The sequence below is a fragment of the Nerophis ophidion genome, linkage group LG12, assembly GCF_033978795.1.
Source record: "Nerophis ophidion isolate RoL-2023_Sa linkage group LG12, RoL_Noph_v1.0, whole genome shotgun sequence".
In the NCBI taxonomy this organism is placed as follows: domain Eukaryota; kingdom Metazoa; phylum Chordata; class Actinopteri; order Syngnathiformes; family Syngnathidae; genus Nerophis; species Nerophis ophidion.
The window spans coordinates 51,286,409-51,309,777 of NC_084622.1; the positions used below are offsets into that span (position 1 = coordinate 51,286,409).

General features: G+C 41.9%; 2 protein-coding genes across 4 annotated transcripts in view; one reads left to right on the top strand and one right to left on the bottom strand.

The window, feature by feature from the left end:
- The window catches only part of LOC133563536 (phosphatidylinositol 3-kinase C2 domain-containing subunit gamma-like), a 74,971-nt gene extending 58,423 nt beyond the window's left edge, over nt 1-16,548 (bottom strand). Inside the window, exons 1-6 of the mRNA XM_061917706.1 lie at nt 16,445-16,548; nt 13,449-13,964; nt 13,287-13,366; nt 2,124-2,281; nt 1,929-2,043; nt 1,752-1,863 (exon numbers count right to left, since the gene is read on the bottom strand). Of these exons, the coding sequence (XP_061773690.1) occupies nt 1,752-1,863; nt 1,929-2,043; nt 2,124-2,281; nt 13,287-13,366; nt 13,449-13,916 (933 nt within the window). The 5' untranslated portion in view covers nt 13,917-13,964; nt 16,445-16,548. The remainder of the gene's footprint in view (nt 1-1,751; nt 1,864-1,928; nt 2,044-2,123; nt 2,282-13,286; nt 13,367-13,448; nt 13,965-16,444) is intronic.
- A 3,311-nt stretch (nt 16,549-19,859) lies between these two features.
- LOC133563839 (small integral membrane protein 29-like) lies at nt 19,860-22,970 on the top strand. Of its 3 annotated transcripts, XR_009809133.1 has the most exons (5): nt 19,861-20,158; nt 20,230-20,255; nt 20,338-20,443; nt 21,134-21,339; nt 21,794-22,970. XR_009809133.1 is itself a non-coding variant. In XM_061918104.1 (4 exons), exons 1-4 carry the CDS (start codon nt 20,012-20,014, stop codon nt 21,842-21,844), a joined length of 330 nt encoding a protein of 109 aa, XP_061774088.1. In that variant the 5' UTR covers nt 19,864-20,011; the 3' UTR covers nt 21,845-22,970. The 3 variants fall into 3 exon arrangements, 1 of the variants encoding a protein (XP_061774088.1); XR_009809132.1 differs by having other exon boundaries at nt 19,860-20,255; nt 20,338-21,182; nt 21,282-21,339; XM_061918104.1 differs by lacking the exon at nt 21,134-21,339 and having other exon boundaries at nt 19,864-20,158.
- The last annotated feature ends 399 nt before the right edge of the window (nt 22,971-23,369 follow it).

Genomic DNA, 23,369 nt, shown 5'->3' on the forward strand with positions numbered 1-23,369 from the left:
TTTGAACGGATATATACGGCCTATTATATGTGATATATATGGCTTTTAAAGAGAGAAAGTCCAATTAGAGCAACAGCGCCAAGCAAGTGTGATGTCATGCTCACTGCATGCTCTTTTGTCAAGGACAGTGAGAGACCGAAGTAGAGTCTCTCAACACGAGTACATACTATAAGAACATCATAAAAATATGCTCGATTTCTTGTCAGTTGTGTTTAATAAAATAGAAATTAAAAGTCTCTCGACACCTGAAAATATTTCAACAAAGAACATAAGCAGCAACAATTGAAGATATGGCAAAACGTAAAAAGAAGAAAAAAAAAGTTTTATATATATATATATATATATATATATATATATACATAAAAAGAGCAATATATATATACTCACGTGTCGAAGACAGCGACAGGTGAGTGGATGGCCCAGGTGGGCGCTGTTATCTAATCACCTGTCGCCTTTATTAGCAGCAGCCGGAATGAGACACAGTGTTAAAGTTGGAGGTGCTGTTGAGCGGACGCAGGAGGAAAATACATTGTGATGGAAAGCAGAAGCCTATTGATATTTATGAAAATAAAACAGTGTTACACCCTGAAGGGCTCTCCTGGCAGTGTGTGGTGAGACCTACATAATGTAGGTCATATATATATATATATATATATATATATATATATATACATATATATATATATATATACATATATATACATATATATACATATATATATATACATATATATACATATATATATATACATACATATATATATATATATATATATATATATATATATATATATATATATATATATATATATACATACATATCTATATATATATATATATATATGTATATATATATATATATATATATATATATATATATATACATACATACAGGGTTTGGTGCTAGCGGGGGTGTATAATGTACCCCGGAAGAGTAGGGGTGCATGGGATTCTGGGTATTTGTTCTGTTGTGTTTATGTTGTGTTACAGTGCAGATGTTCTCCCGAAATGTGTTTGTCATTTTTGTTTGGTGTGGGTTCACAGTGTGGCGCATATTAGTAAGAGTGTTAAAGTTGTTAATATCACAACCCGCAGTGTAACCTGTATGGCTGTTGAACAAGTATGCATGGCAATCACTTTCGTGTGTTGACAGAGGTTGTATACTACCTGTGACCGCCCAGCACACAGTTAACATGGTGTAAATACAGGCGCGACGACTTGATGTAGAATAAGGTAAAGATGTTGCCATCACGGCACGCCCTCTAAAATGTAGTTCGAGTGATAATCGCCTCACGGCACGCCCATTAAGAATGTAGTTCGAGTGATAATCGGAGACTGTTTGCTCCGGGTGATTTCTGGGAGAGGCCCTGAAAGCCGGAAACCTCCCAGAATAATCGGCAATTATGCAATTATGCAGCTGGGCCACATCAGAGTGGTCAAAGAGCCGCATGCGGCTCTGGAGCTGCGGGTTGCCGACCCTTGTCTTAGGGGTTACAGACGCCCAATTGATGACCTCTAAATCATATAATTCAGCAAATTTTGTAAAATATTGTGTTCAGAAACGAACAAACCACGACTCCAACTCTAAATGCCAAAAGCCAGGATGTAATTTGTATACAGAACAAAGTTAAAGTGAAAAGACTGCGGGCGGTGTTTTTACAACGACACCTGCCCTGATAAGTTGGAACAAGGCTTCCACAAAACAAAACGGCCTTTTCCTTCTTGGTCAATGATTAATGTTAGTGACTCACATCCCTCTCCAGGCTGTGCTTCAGGCTGCTGGTGTGCAGCAGTCGAAGGGGCAGGTCCAGGTTGAACTTGCAGTGGGTGTGGACGATCTCGTGCACGCCTAGCAGCTCTTCACTATGGAGATAGTGCAGCGTTAGAGACCAAATATAACACACGGAGGTTAACAATAATGAACTCACTTGTGGAGATATTCATCAGAGTTGCACATCTTGAGAACATAATGCCCGTTTGTTTTGGGAGTGGGGTCCAGCAGCCGGACGGTTTGGTCAATGAAACTTTTCACTGTCCTATTCACTGGGGAACAGGAGATGTTAATGTTAGGCAGGTATGGCAATAAGTAGCTGGGTGGATAAATGAATGGATGGGTATTTTACCTGAGGTGGGGATGGTAAGCGGATTACTTTTATATTCAATTGCCACGTTAATTGTCAGCACCGCTTGCTGTAGCAGTGCAGGGTGGACATCCAGCACTCTGGCATAAACCACGCCCTGGTTTAAAGCGCTTTCTGCATTTTTGTAGCGCGACGTCAGACTGCCAGTGGAAATAGGATGACAAAAATAAATAGGACAAAGCTCAAAGATGTTGATGGTAGTCTCGGTGGTCGGAAACTGGAATAAGTTGAATCACAAGTATATTTACAATCTAGACGGGGGTCAGCAACCCGCTGCTCTAGAGCATTTTTTAAAACAGGATTGAAAATGGAAAAAGATGGGAATTTTTTTTTTGTTTTTCAGGACAAAACATGACATAAACCTTGTGTATGCTTCACTGATGAGAGTAGTTGGTGAACATCGTTTTGTCATACTAATTTCGGCGGTTCTTCAACTCAACATAGTGTGGACTGTGACGCAACAGTTTGTTTACAAGTAAAAATCATTTTGTCCACCAGCAGTTTCATACTTTGCATGAATGCGCAAAGGTGCGCTTTGATGATATTATTAACTTGTTGGAGTGCTAACTGGGCTAGTTAGGCTAGCTGTATGTCCATATTGCATCATTATAGCTCATTGGTAGGTATATTTGAACTTGTTTAATTTCCTTAATTTGTATCCTCTTTGTATATAATTTAATTGTGCATGTCTCATGACACATTATCTGTATGTAATATTGGCTACATTTCAGATACCATATTTTTCGGATTATAAATCGCAGTTTTTTTCATAGTTTGGCCAGGGCTACGACTTATACTCAGGAGCGACTTATGTGTGAAATTATTAACACATTACCGTAAAATATCAAATAATATTATTTGGCTCATTCACGTAAGAGAATAGACGTATAAGATTTCACGGGATTTATGGATTAGGAGTGACAGATTGCTTGGTAAAGGTATAGCATGTTCTATATGTTATAGTTATTTGCATGACTCTTACCATAATATGTTAGGTTAACATAACAGTTGCTTATTTATGCCTCATATAACCAACACTTATTCAGCCTGTTGTTCACTATTCCTTATTTATTTTAAATTGCCGTTCAAATGTCTATTCTTGGTGTTGGGTTTTATCAAATAAATTTCCCCCAAAAATGCGACTTCTACTCCAGTGCGACTTAAATGTTTTTTTCCTTCTTTATTATGCATTTTCGGCAGGTGCGACTTATACTCCGGAGCGACTTATACTCCGAAAAATACGGTACTTGTTTGTGGGCCATGTTGTTCCAGACCACAGCAAACTAAAAGAAGACAGCCTGCCGTTACCTTTAACTTGGGACACACACATCTATACCTATTCTCCTTCAAAACCGCTCTAAAAAACACCTCCAGGCAACTTCAACCCTTTACTAATACCCTCCTCCATTCACATCCCATCTCCCTGGATTGTAAATAACCTAATGTAAATAATCAAATGTATTTTTAATGTATATACTTGTTCTTATGCTATCCGAAACTCACTATGTTCTCTGCTGGCTGTACATATCCTACTAAGTAAGACCTACGTACACTGTTTCAATGTCCATTTCTCTGTTGATGCAATTGTTAAATGATAAATGATAAATGGGTTGTACTTGTATAGCGCTTTTCTACCTTCAAGGTACTCAAAGCGCTTTGACACTACTTCCACATTTACCCATTCACAGACAAATTCACACACTGATGGAGGGAGCTGCTATGCAAGGCGCTAACCAGCACCCGTCAGGAGCAAGGGTGAAGTGTCGTGCTCAGGACACAACGGACGTGACGAGGTTGGTACTAGGTGGGGATTGAACAAGGGACCCTCGGGTTGCGCATGGCCACTCTATCACTGCGCCACGCCGTTGTTGATGACTGAAGTACTGGTATCAACCAAAGCTCCTCATCCCACCCCCCGGATTGTAAATAATGTAAATAATTCAATGTATATACTATGATGATTAACTTGTGTGATGACTGTATTATGCCATGAATTGATTAACGTGGACCCCGACTTAAACAAGTCGAAAAACTTATTTGGGTGTTACCATTTAGTGGTCAATTGTACGGAATATGTACTGTACTGTGCAATCTACTATCTAAAGTTTCAATTAATCAATCAATGAAACTTTTGGCCATTAAAAACCAGCAATTTCCAGGAGTTATCTCACCTTCTAAGTAGACTTTGATTTGCTAATAGTTGAAAAAGTTGCAATGTTTTGAGGCCTATTTTCCCCCTCATCAAAATGTAGTCAGTTTGGGATTTTATGAATTTGATATCAATGTTTTTAATGTTCCTTGTAACTCTAACCTCAAAAAGCAAAAAAAAAAAAAAGAATTGTGAAAACAAACACTGTATTGATGTTTTACTTGATGTATACCACCCTAACGTGGTTCAGATGGTACTAGTTCCAAACCAACATCTGCCATCCTAGTTATGGCCGTTAGGTACTTGGGCAAGACACCTAACACGGTGTGCTCCCAGTGCTGCACACACGGGTTTATGAATGTTTGGTGGTGGTCAAAGAGGCCGTAGGCACAAATCATTCTTGTCAGCTTTGGCTATAAACGTAGCTCAAAATGGTGGGTTCTAACGTCTCCCTGTAAACACTACATTCTTCCCCTTGGCTATATTTTCCGGAAATGTTAAATATATTTTCACTGATATGCAGATGACACCCAGCTCTACGTCAACCAAACCAACTGTTTCTCTTCCTCCTTCCTCCTTCCTCCCTTACAGACTGCCTCAGAGAGCTCTCATCCAATCTCCTCCAACTCAATAGTAATAAAACCGAAATCTTACTTGTAGGTACAAAATCCATTCAAGCCAAAACCAGCTTCTCCGTTACTCTCGGCAATACCACCATCTCACCCTCATCCCAATTTAAGAGTCCGGATGTCATCTTCGACAGCACACTCTCTTTTCAAGCTCACATAAACAACATCATCCGGTCTGCTTACTTTCTATTACGCAACATTAATCGAGTTTGCCCAGCCCTAACACCACATACTCACTCCTGTTTGGTCTCCCTCACAAGTCACTTCACAAACTTCAGCTTCTCCAGAACTCTGCAGCCCGGATAATCGCCAGAACCCCTTCAATCCAGCACATCACCCCTGTTCTGCAAGAACTCCCTTGGCTACCCATCAAACACTGTATCCAATTTAAAATAACTCTCCTCACTTTCAAAGCTACCTTTTTCCGTCATATCTCTCTGACCTGCTCCATGTCGCCACGCCCTCACGTTCCCTAAGATCGTCTGCATTCATCCATCGCACTGTCCTCTTATATAAAATGTCCACCATGGGTGCCCGAGCTTTCAGCCGCTCTGCCCCTCATCTTTGGAACTCATTACCACCAGACCTTCGTAATATAGACTCAATATCCCTCTTGAAAACAAGACTCAAAACAAACCTATTCCTGACTACTTATCCACTGTAAATCTGTGGTTTTTATCCAACTGATTTTCTTGTTTTGATTTTGTACGGTGTCCTTGAGTGCCCAGAAAGGCGCATTATAAGTACAATGTTTTATTTTCATTAGTATTATTATTAAAGCCCTTAAAGTGTCTGGAAAACCGTTGTATGAATCTAATCCATTACTATTATTACTAGATGGCAGTAAAAGTACAGACTCAGAGCTTGTTGTGAAATTACTGTACTGTTTTAATTATAACTAATAATTATCATTTTAATTACAGAAACTAAACACCACAAAAAACGTCCTTATCGTCGACAAGTTGCAGACATTCTCTATGTATGTTTTACGCTTAAAAATAGTTTGTAAACCTACATTCACAGTACAGGCCAAAAGTTTGGACACAACTTCTCATTCAAAACACAACTGATGGTCCCAAGCAACATTGATAAAGCAAGACATTCCACTGATCAGCCCTGATAAGGCACACCTGTGTGTCTTATCAGGGTTGAAGTGAAAACCATTTCAGGTGACTAAGCAGTAATCGGAGCAAAGGGTGGCAATTTTGAAGAAACTAGAATATAAAACATATTTTCAGTTACTTGACCTTTTTTTGTTAAGTACATAACTCCACATGTGTTCATTCATAGTTTTGATGCCTTCAGTGACAATCTACAATGTAAATAGTCATGAAAATAAAGAAAACACATTGAACCGTAATATGTCAAGTGTGGGGCAAAAGCGTTGCTACAGAAAGTAGCACCACTGCTAATTTGTAGCATCATTTGAAAAGTCACCCGCTAGAAAATTAAGAGTGTTTGAAACTCTGCATGTCAACATCTCCGTTCGGTACCACACCCACAAAATGCCCAAGCAACCATTTCCACATCAACACCGTGTGAAAAAAATAGTCAACAACAGAAGGAGATAACGTCCGCAGGAACCTACCACATAGTGAAGGACATACACTATTTGATTTCCTATTATGCAGCTCATTTTTATTTGACACTTATTGAAATATCTTGAGTGACATCATGCACAAAAGTGCACTTTATTGGTTTTTAACTATTGTAGGGGTGTTCTGTACAAAAAGTGCACTTTAATTTAGTGTTGTTTTGATATGTCATCTTGGTGACATCATGCACAAAAGTGCACTCATAGCTTGTTTTAAAATGTCTGACTATCTTGCACTTTCTGTTTTGGAAATGGCATGAATGTTTGTGCCACTGCTTAATTAAAGTTTACTAAATACACTTTTGGTAAATTGACTTAGTTGTGATTTCCCTCTCTGCATGAAAGTTTAAAAGTAGCATATGTTAATGCAGTATGAAGAAGAATGTTTTAATGTAGACACATAGAATCATGGGACTGCAGATGGCTTCACGGTGGAAGAGGGGTTAGTGCGTCTGCCTCACAATACGAAGTTCCTGCAGTCCTGGGTTCAAATCCAGGCTCGGGATCTTTCTGTGTGGAGTTTGCATGTTCTCCCCGTGAATGCGTGGGTTCCCTCCGGGTACTCCGGTTTCCTCCCACTTCCAAAGACATGCACCTGGGGATAGGCCCCTCCCACCTCCAAAGACATGCACCTGGGGATAGGTCTATTGACAACTCTAAATTGGCCCTAGTGTGTGAATGTGAGTGTGAATGTTGTCTGTCTATCTGTGTTGGCCCTGCGATGAGGTGGCGACTTGTCCAGGGTGTACCCTGCCTTCCGCCCGATTGGAGCTGAGATAGGCGCCAGCGCCCCCCGCGACCCCAAAAGGGAATAAGCGGTAGAAAATGGATGGATGGATGGGACTGCAGATGCAAATGAGCTATATGCTATAATCTGGTGCAGAACATACAGTATCTGTCTTTGAGCTTAATGTCTCTGTGCATTGTCCCTTCAAATAAAGACTAAAAATAAAAACTTTCAGGCTTTCGAGGGCCAAAAAAATGGTGCGGCGGGCCAGATCTCTTGAGTTTGACACCTGTGCTCTAGAGCGCTGTAGACTGCAACAAAAATAGGCCTGAGCTACGCGGGAGGACGGTAGTTATACCGTTTGAGCAATAAAGACTGAATATATTGTGGGACGTTACAGTTCACATTTACATGCTGCTCAGATACAAAGTAGATTACCAAAAATGATGCTGATTGGCCAAAATGTGCGGGGAAATTGCAGGCATAGCCTTACCCCATCTCTTAACCCTAATCAACCTTTCTACCTTATTATTCTGCTTCCCTACCACCAACCCAAATCCAACCCTAACTTATTTTCAGCAGTATATTATTTTTTATTTCTGATTCCTGTGTTGCGTATTGTCAGCACAACTGTGGGCACGTGTTTAAGTGGGCGCGACTTAGACTTAAAAGTAGCCGCCACTTGACCCTAAAGTGGACGCAACTTCAGCCTCTAATGGGCGCAATTTACGAGTGTCTGCGGCCGCAGCTTGATGTATACTTGGGTGTATCGGGTGGGGGCGAGCCTTAGCATGCAATAACCATGGACAAGCTTTGGCACATGACTTTTGTGATGAGTGAAACGATTCACTTTTGTTGAGTGACTCACAGGCACTAGAGAAGGAGCCTCAGACACGCGGCCTGCGGGCCAATTGCAGCCCGCGAGACGTTATTTTGCGGCTCTCACCTTAATATGAAAGTTTAATGTTAGTGCGGCCCGCGAGTTTTATATGAATGCCGCTTGACAGCGTTGTGTGCGGGGCTGAAGGAATCTACCAATCACGGTGTGATGTATGGCTGTCGAGGGCCGAACATTCACGTCACTTGCATGATGCAAGCAGAGAAACGTTTTGCCGCTTTTCCATTAGACACGCACGCGCTCTTCCTAACTCCCTCTCTCCCTACCTTGCTCTCTCGCTCTGTCTCGCTCTCTCTCTCGCTCGCTCCCCGGCGCCACTGTAAACAGACGAGCAGTCCGGTAGCTTCTGAAACACTCTGCCGAGCAATACAAAACTGTGGTGCACTGGACCCTAGCGCTGATACTCCGACAGATTCGCTGGGCGAATCGGGCGTGTAACACGTTAGTCGTGATGTTAGCCCATACGGGGCTAATTGTGCTAACATAACTGTAAACTCCATTGGCTCCAAACAGAGACAATTTTTGTTATTTGGCTCCAAAATGGCTCTTTCAACGTTCTGGGTTGCCTACCCCTGCGTTAGTGGAAAAGTGGCAAATGAGTCAAAGCAACAGAAATGTTGCCATGGAGACAAGGGTTTTCTTACGTGCCTGGTTGCAGTCACACCGCGACACCTGTCCGTCAGTAATAACAGTCCCCGATAACCTGGACCAATTCAAACCGTTATTTTTTTATTGTTTAATTTGCATCGCCTTACACGAAGAACACTACGTATATTTCTATATGACGCTGGATAACACTCGGGGAGCTGTCACATTATTGCACTCGCTATCTCGGTACTTTCCCGGCTATTATCCTCCGACCGCCGTGTTGCTGTAGGGAGGAAAAGCGGAACGACACACATTGCGGAAATAACATTATTCTCCGTGCGTGGGCTAAAAACAAATATATTCCACGTGAATGTTGTCTGTCTATCTGTGTTGGCCCTGCGATGAGGTGGCGACTTGTCCAGGGTGTACCCTGCCTTCCGCCCGATTGTAGCTGAGATAGGCGCCAGCGCCCCCCGCGACCCCGAAAGGGAATAAGCGGTAGAAAATGGATGGATGGATGGAACCCCAAACATGTCTTTTTCAAAGCCTGCAGTGAAGAGAAAGGTTAGTGATGAGCAAAGACAATTCCAGGAAAAGTGGGGGATGCAATATTTCTTTATTGAGCACAGGGGCACCCCGACGTGTCTTATTTGCACAGAGAAAGTTGCGGTGCACCATTCTCATTTTGTTGATTTATATTTTGATTTTATTTTGTGTTGAACATAAAAATAAAAACATATCAAAGTATATTTTTTAATAAATCTTTTTTTGTGGCCCAGCCTCACCCAGACTTGCATCCAGTGGCCCCCAGGTAAATTGAGTTTGAGACCCCTGCACTAGAGTCATTAAAAATAATTAATTTTACCATCACTATTGTGGAACGCCGCCAGTCAGTCTATTAGTTTATCAAAGTGCGGTTCTCCATATGGGTTTTTCCAACTATTTAGGGTCCTTGGCCCATGGCAAAGGACTCCTGTGGAGTCCTTTGCCATGGGCCAAGGACCCTATTGAAACTGCTGTGTTTTATCATTATTCCGCACCTACGCGCTGTAATTTGACCCCCTTAACATGCTTCAAAACTCACCAAATTTGACACACACGTCTGTATAGCAAACCTTCCCAACATATTAAGCAACCATCCCCCAAAATGAAAATTGCGCTCTAGAGCCCCCTAGGAAAAAATTATAGACAAAACTGCATGTAACTTCTGTTAGGAATGTCATAGCGACATGAAACAAAAACTCCTATGTAGGTCTGACTTAGACCCAATATTCATACACTCACTTCTTTCACCCAAAATCTACAGGAAGTTGGCAAAAACCCCTTAAAAATAAAATTTTCGCAAAAGATGCAATTTTTGCCTCTTTGCGCTGTAATTTGACCACTTTAAAATGCTTCAAAAGTCACCAAACTTGGCGCACACATTAGGACTGGCGAATATTGCGATATAATGAAAAAAACAAACCCCAAAACTCAGAATTGCGCTCTAGCGCTATTTTTGAATAAAAACTGCTCCTAGGAAGAAAACACAGACAAAATTGCTTGTAACTTCCGGTAAGAATGTCGGAGAGACATGAAACAAAAACCTCTATGTAGGTCTCGCTTAGACCTACATTTCATAGATTGACAAACCCCAACAAAAATCAACAGGAAGTTTGCAATCCCCCCTTCAAAACAAAAGTTTTGTAAAAACCGGTCACCTATCTTCAAACATTATCTCCTCTGAGTGCGTTTTTTGGTTTTGGCTTCAAACTCGCACAGGAGAGAGATTGAACTCTTCTGATTAAAAGTATAGAACAGAGTTTTGATAAGTTCTCAGGTTTTGATTTTACGCACCTTCAAAGAACCCCTGTGCAAAGTCTCCTAAAAAATGTCATTTTTGCCTCTTTGAGCTGTTATTTGACCCCCTTAAAATGCTTCTAAATTCACCAAACTTGACACACACATCAGGTCTGGCAAAAATTGCGATCTGATGCAAAAACCTAACCTCAAAACTCTAAATTGCGCTCTACCGCCCCCCTAGGAATACAACACGGACAAACTGCTCCTAGGAAGAAAACACAGACAAAACTGCTTGTAACTTCTGGTAGGAATGTCAGAGAGACATGAAACAAAAAACATTATGTAGGTCTCACTTAGACCTACATTTTAATAATCAACATACTTTAGCAAAAATCAACAGGAAGTTTAATATTTTCACTTCAATACAACAACTGCATTACTTTCACAATGCATTAGATTCTCAAAATAGTGGCTCCAAGGCGTCTTCTAACGCTTATCCGGCCATGGGTCTCGGGGGCAGCAGCCAAAGGCGGACCCGACCAACGCTGCTTGCAGCTTTAATTTATTTTAAATCTGTAATACTAATTATCGGGGGCTTTGTGGCGGTTATCATCTATGTTTATCGTTTCATTCTTATTCATGGTCATGGATTATTTGTTTCAGCATATGCTCAACAAGATTAAGGAACAGGGTCCATTTACGCCATTCAACGAGTGAAAAACAGAGCTGATATAAGACTACCTTTTCTACATGTCAAACAAAAATGATTCACTCACACCATTTATTTTACAATTCTGTTAATTTACCAAAACCAAATGCGTATAAATCAGCGGTTCTTAACCTTGTTGATGGTACCGAACCCCACCGGTTTTAATAAGCACATTAACCGAACCCTTTTTAGTGAAAAATAAAATGTTTTTTTTATTTTCAAATTCAAGACAAAGTTATATGTTTTTTTTTTTTAAATAGTGCACAACATGAACCATGCATGAACATCACCTTGTTCAAAAAACAAAACCAACACAGTGCATGAACTCACAACAAATGACACACTTGCAAATTAGATGTAAAATTAGAGGGACCGTTGTTTGGGGGGTATCCATAATACTTAGACTTCCTTTTTATTGTCATTCAAATGTTAACTTTACAGTTTAGATACCCCGACAGGGAGATGTTTTTATTTCCACGATTGATTTATTGATTGAATGACACTTTTTTTAGTAGATTGCACAGTACAGTACATATTCCGTACAATTGACCACTAAATGGTAACACCCCAATAAGTTTTTCAACTTGTTTAATTAAGTCGGGGTCTACGTTAATCAATTCATGGGTCTGGTGTGGGAACGTAGATCGACCGGTAAATTGAGAGCTTTGCCTTCCGGCTCAGCTCCTTCTTCACCACAACGGATCGATACAGCGTCCGCAATACTGAAGACGCCGCACCGAACCGCCTGTCGATCTCACCATCCACTCTTCCCCCACTCGTGAACAAGACTCCTAGGTACTTGAACTCCTCGTTCCCATCCTCACCTATGGTCATGAGCTTTGGGTCATGACCGAAAGGATAAGATCACGGGTACAAGCGGCCGAAATGAGTTTCCTCCGCCGGGTGGCGGGGCTCTCCCTTAGAGATAGGGTGAGAAGCTCTACCATCCGGGAGGAGCTCAAAGTACAGCCGCTGCTCCTCCACATCGAGAGGAGCCAGATGAGGTGGTTCGGGCATCTGGTCAGGATGCCACCCGAACGCCTCCCGAGGGAGGTGTTAAGGGCACGTCCAACTGGTAGGAGGACACGGGGAAGACCCAGGACACGTTGGGAAGACTATGTCTCCCGGCTGGCCTGGGAACGCCTCGGGATCCCCCTGGGAAGAGCTAGACGAAGTGGCTGGGGAGAGGGAAGTCTGGGCTTCCCTGCTTAGGCTGCTGCCCCCACGACCCGACCTCGGATAAGCGGAAGAAGATGGATGGATGGGTCTGGTGTGTCTTGAACACAGCGGAGGAGGCTCAGCTGAACCCCTGAGGCAGACTCACCGAACCCCTAGGGCAGTGGTTCTTAACCTGGGTTCGATCGAACCCTAGGGGTTCGGTGAGTCGGCCTCAGGGGTTCGGCAGAGGTCAAAACACACCCGACTCATTGTGTAAATACAAACTTACGGATACGGAAACAGCTGACTGATTTGCAGGTGGGTATTTTGTTGTGAGTTTATGCACTGTGTTGGTTTTGTTGTTTGAACAAGGTGATGTTCATGCACGGTTCATTTGGTGCACCACTAAAAAAAACATGGTAACACTTTAGTATGGGGAACATATTCACCATTAATTAGTTGCTTAATAACATGCAAATTAGTAACATATTGGCTCTTAACTAGTCATTATTAAGTACTTATTAATGCCTGATTCGGCATGGCCTTATTATAGTATAACCCTAACCCTGACACTAACCCTAACCAAATAACTCTAAAATAAGTCTTTATCACTTAGAATATGTTCCACTTCTCTCCAAATAACTAAATGAAATCTTTGTTACTTGTAATGTGTCCCCCATTCTAGAGTGTTACCAAAAACATCTAACTTTGTCTTGAATTTGAAAAAAAACAAGATTTTTTTTTCACTAAAGAAGGGTTGGGTGAATGCGCATATGAAACTGGTGGGGTTCGATACCTCCAACAAGGTTAAGAACCACTGCCCTGGGGTTCGATCGAACCCAGGTTAAGAAGCACCGGTATAAATATTACAGGCTTTTTGGTGGACAGACAAAGAAGGCATTATTACATACTTGGATGCTGCTTGGCAAAATGCAGCCATGGTTCTGGTGCTACCTTGTGGAGTATCGATCAGTTTGATGGTCCATTGATCCTGATGTGCAAGAGAAGTATTTAGGACTGATGTTCCATCATCCTTTTTGTTTTGCTTTATATAAACTCTTTATGGTACTCACCATCACCACGCCATCAGTCTGTGTGTTGGAGCGGCTCAGTTTGTGGCCAGGAACACTCAGGTCAACGGAGAACCTGTGGCCAAGCAACTCATGGTGCCTGGGGATTATGGGAGGGGACACGAGCAAATTTGTGTTCGGGACTCGGACGGGAGGACGAGGGGCTAGTGGCGGTTTATGTGTTCCTTTGTCAACGGCATCTTTAAGACTTCCTTGAGCCCTGAGGGGGTTTGGCGGCTCAGGCTGAGACTGAGGCAGTTGTTCATTGGACAAAAAATCAATATCCTCGTAAATATGCGATTCATCTTCAGTCAGAGATTCTGAGGGGGTGAAGATGTTTGCATTTTGTCTTTGGATGGTTTTACGAGGTGGTACAGGTGGTGGTCCAAGAGATTGGCGATTTGTTGGTCCATAGGATGGGTGATGTGGCGATCCACGTGGTAGGAAGTATGGTGGTGCAGATGGCTCCATTACATTATATTCTAGTCAAGGGTCTAGAATAATTCATTGTGGGAAACACTGCAAGAAAGTATCAGATGATCAGATCTTGAGACAGCAATTTATGACAGAAGCTGAGGCTCTTGATCATGGGTGTCCAAATTGTGGCCCGGGGGCCATTTGCAGCCCAAAATACGGTACTGGCCAAAAGTTTTGACACAGCTTCTCCTCATTCAATGTGTTTTCTTTATTTTCATGACTATTTATATTGTAGATTGTCACATCAAAACTATGAATGAACACATGTGGAGTTATGTACTTAAACAAAGGTGAAATAACTGAAAACATGTTATATATTCTAGTTTCTCCAAAATAGCCACCCTTTGCTCTTATTACTGCTTTGCACACTCTTGGCATTCTCTCGATGAGCTTCAACCACACCATTTCAGGTGACCACCTCTTGAAGCTCATCCAGAGAATGCCAAGAATGTGCAAAGCGGTAATCAGAGCAAAGGGTGGCTATTTTGAAGAAACTAGAATACAAAACATTCATAGTTTTGATGTCTTCAGTGAAAATCTACAAACCCCGTTTCCATATAAGTTGGGAAATTGTGTTAGAGGTAAATATAAACGGAATACAATGATTTGCAAATCCTTTTCAACCCATATTCAGTTGACTATGCTACAAAGACAACATATTTGATGTTAAAACGGAGACACGTTTTTTTTTTTTGCATTTAATCATTAATTTTAAAAATTTGATGCCAGCAACATCTGACAAAGAAGTTGGGAAAGGTGGCAAAAAATACTGATAAAGTTGAGGAATGCTCATCAAACACTTATTTGGAACATCCCACAGTTGTGCAGGCTAATTGGGAACAGGTGGGTGCCATGATTGGGTATAAAACAGCTTGCATGAAATGCTAAGTAATTCACAAACAAGGATGGGGCGAGGGTCACCAATTTGTAAGCTAATTGTCGAACAGTTTTAGAACAACATTTCTCAACGAGCTATTGCAAGGAATTTAGGGATTTTACCATCTACGGTCCGTAAAATCATAAAAAAGTTCAGAGAATCTGGAGACATCACTGCACGTAAACGATGATGTTACGGACTTTTGATCCCTCAGGCAGTACTGCATCAAAAACCGACATCAGTGTGTAAAGGATATCACCACATGGGCTCAGGAACACTTCATAAAACCACTGTCAGTAACTACAGTTGGCCGCTACATCTGTAAGTGCAAGTTAAAACACTACTATGCGAAGCCAAACCCATTTATCAACAATATCCTGAAACGCCGCCGGCTTGGCTGGGCCCGAGCTCACCTAAGATGGACTGATGCAAAGTGGAAAAGTGTTCTGTGGTCTGATGAGTCCACATTTCAAATTTTATTTGGAAACAGAGGACGTGGTGTCCTCCAGAACAAAGAGGAAAATAACCATTCGGATTGTTATAGGCGCAAAGTTCAAAAGCCAGCATGTGTGATGGTATGGGGGTGTATTAGTGCCCAAGGCATGGGTAATTTACACATCTGTGAAAGCACCATTAATGCTGAATGGTCCATACAGGTTTTGGAGCAACATATGTTGTCATCCAAGCAACGTTATCATGGAACCCCCTGCTTATTTCAGCAAGACAAGTGTTACAACAGCGTGGCTTCATAATAAAAGAGTGTGGGTACTTTCCAGACCTGTCTCCCATCGAGAATGTGTGGCGTATTATGAAGCGTAAAATACGACAGCGGAGAACCCGGACTGTTGAACGACTGAAGCTCTACATAAAACAAGAATGGGAAAGAATTCCACTTTCAAAGCTTCAACAATTAGTTTCCTGAGTTCCCAAACGTTTATTGAGTGTTGTTAAAAGAAAAGGTGATGTAACACAGTGGTGAACATGCCCTTTCCCAACTACGTTGGCACATGTTACAGTCATGAAATTCTAAAAAAATAACGTTTATGAGTGTGAACATCAAATATCTTGTCTTTGTAGCATATTCAAGTGAATATGGGTTGAAAAGGATTTGCAAATCATTGTATTCTGTTTATATTTACATGTAACACAATTTCCCAACTAATATGGAAATAGGGTTTTTATTAGATATGCCGGCCCTCAGACACATTTTTTTTCTCTAAATGTGGCCCCCGAGTCAAAATAATTGTTCAGGCCTGGTTTTGAACATTAAAAATATTAAAATTCCCCACCATGCTTTAATTTTTTTAGTGCGCGGCCCTCGATGGAAAAAGTTTGGACACCCTTCTCTTGATTAATCAGTAACAGCATTTCAAATCTTACCAGGAATGTTGCAGGGCGCCAATGTCTGGACTATTCTGTGTTGTTTATTCTGTGTTGTTTACATGTTTAAAAAAACATGTTTTGTTGACATGTTTAAAAACATGGCAGCCACATGAAAGACGCACAATTTTAAGGAAATATTACAACTTCCAATGTAGTAGTATCTCATACAATTTCAGACGGGCAAAGTATGACAAACGCGTAGCCACGTATTAAAAACAGCATTAGATTAGAAGACTTGAAAGAAATAAGATTAGTAACTTACATTGAAGCGGGCTCGGGGTCACGTGCCTCAGAGACTAGCAGCACATCACGCTCGGCGAGTCGAACCTGAACACTTGTTTGCTTTTTCTTGGCTCCTCCCACTTCCGCCCCCTGTCCACAACAATGACAATACTTCCTCTAGTGGAGGATTACTAGTATTACACCGGGCAAAAGCAGGGCCAGCCATTGAAATACTGTACTTAAAGGCCTACTGAAAGCCACTACTACCGATAACGCAGTCTGATAGTTTATATATCAATGATGAAATATTACAACACATGCCAATATGGCCTTTTTAGTTTACTAAATTGCAATTTAAATTTTTGCGCGAAACATCCTGTTGAAAATGTCGCGGAATGATGACACGTATGATGACGCGTGCGCATGACGTCACGCATTGTAGCGGACATTTTGTTCCAGCCCCAATCACAGATATGTCGTCTGATTTAATCGCATAATTCCACAGTACTCGGGACATCTGAGTTGCTGAATCTTTTGCAATTTGTTTAATGAATAATGGAGACGTCAAAGAAGAAAGATGTAGGTGGGAAGCGGTGTATTGGGGCCGCCTTTAGCAACACAAACACAGCCGGTGTTGCCTTGTTTACATTCCAGAAAGATGATGGTGAAGCTTTACTATGGAACAGAGCGGTCGAGCGTACATGGTTCCCTACCACATGTCAACCTGCAGGTTTTGGTGAGAAAATGGTGGTAATAAGTCGGCACTTACCATAGACATGAGCGGAGAGCTTGCGTCTTTCCTCGTGCACCTGTCGAAGAGGCAGCTGCGGACTCTCTTGCCTCCTCCGGCCGGCCACCCCCAAACGTGGGATGGAGGAGGGGAGAAAAAAAATCTCAACCTGGCCCGAATGGCTGTCTTCACTTCGCCTCGCCGAGAAGCGTGGCTTCCCTCAGAGACACTGGCGGTCACCACACTCGTGCCCACACCCCTCCGACTTTTGCTAAAACACTAGTAACACAATAAGCAGATAAGGGATTTTCCAGAATTATCCTAGTAAATTTGTCTAATAACATCTGAATCGCTCTGCAGTCTTTTTTTTTTCCATAGTCCTTCACTCTCACTTTCCTCATCCACGAATCTTTCATCCTCGCTCAAATTAATAGGGAAATCGTCGCTTTCTCGGTCCGAATCGCTCTCGCTGCTGGTGGCCATGATTGTAAACAATGTTCAGATGTGAGGAGCTCCACAACCCGTGACGTCACGCGCACATCGTCTGCTACTTCCGGTACAGGCAAGGCTTTTTTATTAGCGAGCAAAAGTTGTGAACTTTATCGTGGATGTTCTCTACTAAATCCTTTCAGCAAAAATATGGCAATATGATCAAGTATGAGACAGAATGGACCTGCTATCCCCGTTTAAATAAGAACATCTAATTTCAGTAGGCCTTTAAAAAAAAAAAAATAATAATAATTACAAACATCACTAATGTGTCATGCTTTGGTTGATCTTTTTGATTACCTTGTTTGCCATTTCATCCCAGGAAAGATTAGGCTCAAGAATGGAACCTAAATAGGTGACCTCATCTTTCCTGGTGATAACAACGTCACTCACTTTTATAGTGAAGCCACTGACCTTCTTAAGATTGATGTGGGACCCAAATAAGATGGAATGCGTTTTACGTAAGTGTATGGATAGTATGTTGTCAGCGAGCCAGGTGCAAATACTAAGGACTTCAGCATGTTCAGCTGCATTCGGGCGGAAGGCGGGGTACACCCTGGACAAGTCGCCACCTCATCACAGGGCCAACACTGATAGACAGACAACATTCACACTCACATTCACACACTAGGGACCATTTAGTGTTTTTTTCTTAAGTCAAACTTGATGCATGTTTTGTAGTAAACGATTTAAAGATAAATATATTGTTCAATTGCAACTTTTATCGAGAACAGGGCCCCAGTGACACTGCCTTTTCAGTGCCACAGGAGCCAGTGAGATAATGAGGGGGTCAGGTTCCTACACTGCAAAAACTGAAATCTAAGTAAGATTGAATGTATCAAATAAGGGTGATATTTGCTTATTTTCTGTCTGATTAGATCATTCTTCTCACTAAGCAGACATCATCGCACCAAGTGTGTGCTCTTTCAGTCAATTAGTGCGCATATAAACAGCCCCCCGGCCAAATTTTTTATTACTTTATCTTGGAATAATTTATCTGAATGTCCATGAACTATTTTCGTTAAATTGTTTGAAATGTCACATTTTAAATGTTTAAATATTAACCGTCAGTTCTTCCGTACTGTGCCAACTGTACTACTATAGGAGTATCTATGTTCGATTGTCTCATTCACAATAAAACAGCATAGTCCATTATGAGACCCAATGATTTTTTTTTCATGCTTGAAATAAGTAATCATTACTTTGAAAAAGTACTTTTATACTTGTGTTAATGACACAGCTTTGCAACAGTTGATATTCCAGTTTCAAGCATCCATCCATCCATTCATTTTCTACCGCTTATTCCCTTTCGGGGTTTCGGGGGGTGCTGGCGCCTATCTCAGCTACAATCGGGCGGAAGGCGGGGTACACCCTGGACAAGTCGCCACATCATCGCAGGGCCAACACAGATAGACGGACAACATTCACACTCACATTCACACACTAGGGCCGATTTTTTTTTAGTATTGCCAATCAACCTATCCCCAGGTGCATGTCTTTGGAGGTGGGAGGGGCCTATCCCCAGGTGCATGTCTTTGGAGGTGGGAGGGGCCTATCCCCAGGTGCATGTCTTTGGAGGTGGGAGGGGCCTATCCCCAGGTGCATGTCTTTGGAAATGGGAGGGGCCTATCCCCAGGTGCATGTCTTTGGAGGTGGGAGGGGCCTATCCCCAGGTGCATGTCTTTGGAGGTGGGAGGAAGCCGGAGTACCCGGAGGGAACCCACGCATTCACGGGGAAAACATGCAAACTCCACACAGAAAGATCCTCAGCCTGGAATTGAACCCAGGACTGTAGGACTTTTGTATTGTGAGGCAGACGCACTAACCCCTCTGCCACCGTGAAGCCAGTTTCAAGCATGTTTTACTCAATATAGGTCATCAAATCTCAGCAACAAGCTGTAATAACTTACTGAGATCATTTAGGACCAAAACACTTAAAACAAGTAAAACACTCTGACATAATATCTGCTTAGTGAGAAGAATTATCTAATCAGACAGAAAATAGGCAAATATCACCCTTATTTAAGATATTTACTCTTACTTAGATTTCAGTTTTTGCAGTGTAATGTTGTGACCACTGAAATATACACAACCATTTGTTACCGTACAAATACTATAATTAAAAAAAAGGTACACTTTCATTAAGTGTAATCACTTCCTCGTCTGATGAAAACAAAGCCGCTGCACTCCTTCATCAGGAATGTTATCGAACAGGTTGGTACCAGGTTTCTACGGATGATTCTTTCGTTCTCTGTCCAAAGGCCTTCCTCAGCAGGAAGCAATGTCCTCCACACTCCATATCCATACACTAAAGTGTCATGAGGCCACGGCCCGTCACTGAATGTGTCACAAAGGTGCAATGTGGAGGCCGCACACCCAGCAGGGGGTATGGAGGAGGAGAGTAAGCAAATGAAAATGCATCCCAACCAAACCACTCCTCGCATTTCACCTCAAAATACCGACAGCGGATTTGTTGCCTACGCCGCCGTCATCCCTGTTGTCGTCCTCACACTGATTGGATTTTTGGCAGCCTTGGTAAGAACCTGTACCTATCTTCTTCTTTGGTGGTCAATCACATGACTGCATCGATGTTTGCACACCCTCAGGTTCTTTATATCAAAAGGAGAATGAGGTGAGATGTATTTTTTTGTTGCTATACTCACAATACTTGAAGATTATTCAAAGACAGTCATTCTGGACATTCTTTGCGTCAGGTTAGACGAGCTCCGCCACAGACTGATTCCGGTGTACAGTTACGACCCTGCAGAGGAAGTCCATGCCTGGAAACATGGTGCACCGGACGGCGAGGAAGAGTTGGCTGTAGGAAATATTTAGCAGCAATGATAACATACTGTATTTTTCAGACTATAAAGCAGACTTAAAATCCTTCCCTTTTCTTATAAATCGTCAATACACTTTATAACCCGGTGCGCCTAATGTACGGAATAATTCTGGTTGTGCTTACCGACCTCGAAGCAATTTTATTTGGTACATGGTGTAATGAAAAGTGTGAACGGTAGATGGCAGTCAGACATAAGAGATACATGTAGACTGCAAAATGACGCCAGTAAACACCACCAAAACATCATATGTTCCACTGAAGATAAAAAACATTACACACGGCACTCAAAAATCCGTCAAAATCAGGGGTCTCAAACTCACTTCACCTGGGGGCCACTGGACGCAGAGTCTGGGCCCCATGATAAGATTTCTTAAAAATGTTTTAGCATATTCCTTAGCATGTCTAGTTGTATAATGACGTTTCAAATTGTATCTCTTGTGCAATGCAACTTTCTCTGTGCAAATAAGATATATTGACCTGTGTTCAACAAAGACATATTGCATCTCCCACTTTTCCTGGAATTATCTTTGCTCATCACTAACCCTTCTCTTCACTGAAGGCTTTGAAAAAGACATGTTTGGGGTTGTGGAATATATTTGTATTTAGCCCACGCACAAAGAATAATGTTATTTCTGCAATGTGTGTCGTTTCGCTTTTCCTCTCTACAGCAACACGGCGGTCGACAGATAATAGTACCGGGATAGCGAGCGCAAAAAAGTGAGTATTATCCAGTATGTATATGTAGTGTTCATCGTGTGAGGCAATGCAAATTAAAAAATAACAAAAAAAAAATAATAATGGTTTGAATTGGTCCAGGTTATTGGGACTGCTATTACTGACGGACAGGTGTCGCGGTGTGACTGCAGCCAGGCACGTAAGAAAACCCTCGCCTCCATGGCAACGTCACTCATTTGCCGCTTTTCCACTAATGCAGGGGTAGGCAACCCAGAACGTTGAAAGAGCCATTTTGGAGCCAAATAACACAACGCTGTCAAGCGCCATTCATATAAAAATTACGGGCCGCACTAACATTAAACTTTCATATTAAGGTGGGGGCCGCAAAAAAACGTCTCGCGGGCTGCGTGTCTAAGACCCCTGGTCAAAATGTTTTAGTATGACTTTGAAGCCGCACCGCTTGATGGATTGTCGACCCTTTAAGGTCACCGTAGTCAGAGATACAAGTGTTACTATGGTGTGTGTATAAGGACAACAAAATGGCGCCGCCAATATTATGCAAAATGAACTTCTTAGGTACCTGTTGATCTGTACTTGGGATCTGCATGAGTATGAGAATATGATCAGCTCATCTAGAATCTTCTGCCCTGCAGGAACTGCTGTGCAAGGAGGGAATATCCACTTATATCAGACCAATGGTGTAATGAGAAACAACAACTACATGTTGAAGAGAAAAGAAGGTAAAAATGTGTCCATAATATTTAAGGCATATTCATTACTATATGGCTGTCTAATGTGCTCAAAAATATTGAGACGAGGGTGGAAAAATACCAGGAGTATTCAAAGTTAAGGAAAATTGATGGGAATATACAGTATTTGGGGAAATCAGTGCAAGTATTAACCAGAAATGTCAGGTTTGCCTGTATAGTAAGCTGAAGGGCAATGCTGAAATTAAAAACTGTATTATCTACTGGGGTATACGTGTAATACACATGCAGCAACGTTCTAGGCAAGTGTGTCCAAAACTTTTACCGGTACTAGGAAGGATTGGGTCGGGCTGTGGGAACACAGACTGGAGCGATTTCTGATTTGAATCGCAAAATGGATCTCATCTTGGAGAAGCTTGCTGAGAAGGAATAATGAAATTGGAATTGGAGAATCCAGCACGGACACACAGAGAAGGCAAATCACTATTTAGTCATCTCGAGAAAAACAACATCTTAATCTACAATTTGACTCTGTCGAATGGCCTTGAGGCAATCAGGAACAGGCTTGTTCTGAAGAACTCCCCCGAGGACTCCTCAAAGATGGACGCTTTTGACCTTCCTTTTTTTCCAACAACACCTGGTGTCGAACTTGAGATCGGCCCCAGTCCACAAAAACATTCCACATCTCACCCAAGTTAATTGGGCATACATGCACGCACACGCCCCTCCCCAAATCAACGCCTTCACCACCGCTTAATTCCTCTGGGGTTGTGGATGGCTGAGTAGCACTTTATAGTAGCAACTCTGTTGCAAGTTGGTGTGATTACATGTACCATGTTTATGTGTGCCATGCTATGTGAGGTTTTTTCCTTGGACTCAGTCTGGACCCCTCCTGAGGGTCTAGCCTTAGACTGATATTTATTTTACTCTTCCCCCTCTCCCAATGTCACCTTTTTCTCACCTTTTTAAGGAGCGCCATAAGCGGCTGATCCGTTGGCGGTCCCGTCTTGTCCACCCCATTAACGTATGTCTGCTCTAGCGGGACTGTGCCGAAAATGTCATTTCAGTTCTTATGTGTCTTGTACATGGTCAGAATGGACAAAATAAAGCTGCTGCTGCTGTCTGCTGTCTACTAGATGTATTTCATGAGAAAGAATTAATAAAAATGTACCATTAAATCACTCAACATGCACATTGATAGATGGGTTGTATCATTATATATATTAAACTTATACACACTATCACACACAAGCATATATACATATATTTAAAATACTGTAAAACTTTAAACATTTCCCTTTAACATCTCTGGTGTGTCACCACAGAACCCTGACCTCAACACTAATAAACTCTTAGGGGATGAACAACAGTAGCTTGTGAGCAGACAGGACCTCTCTCACTGACCAACACGCCGGACTGTAGTCAGCTGGAGGCGTGTCGTAATGAAATTAAACAATGGACGTCCGCTAATTTTTTGCAACTTAACGCCAAAAAAACGGAAATGCTGATTATCGGTCCTGCT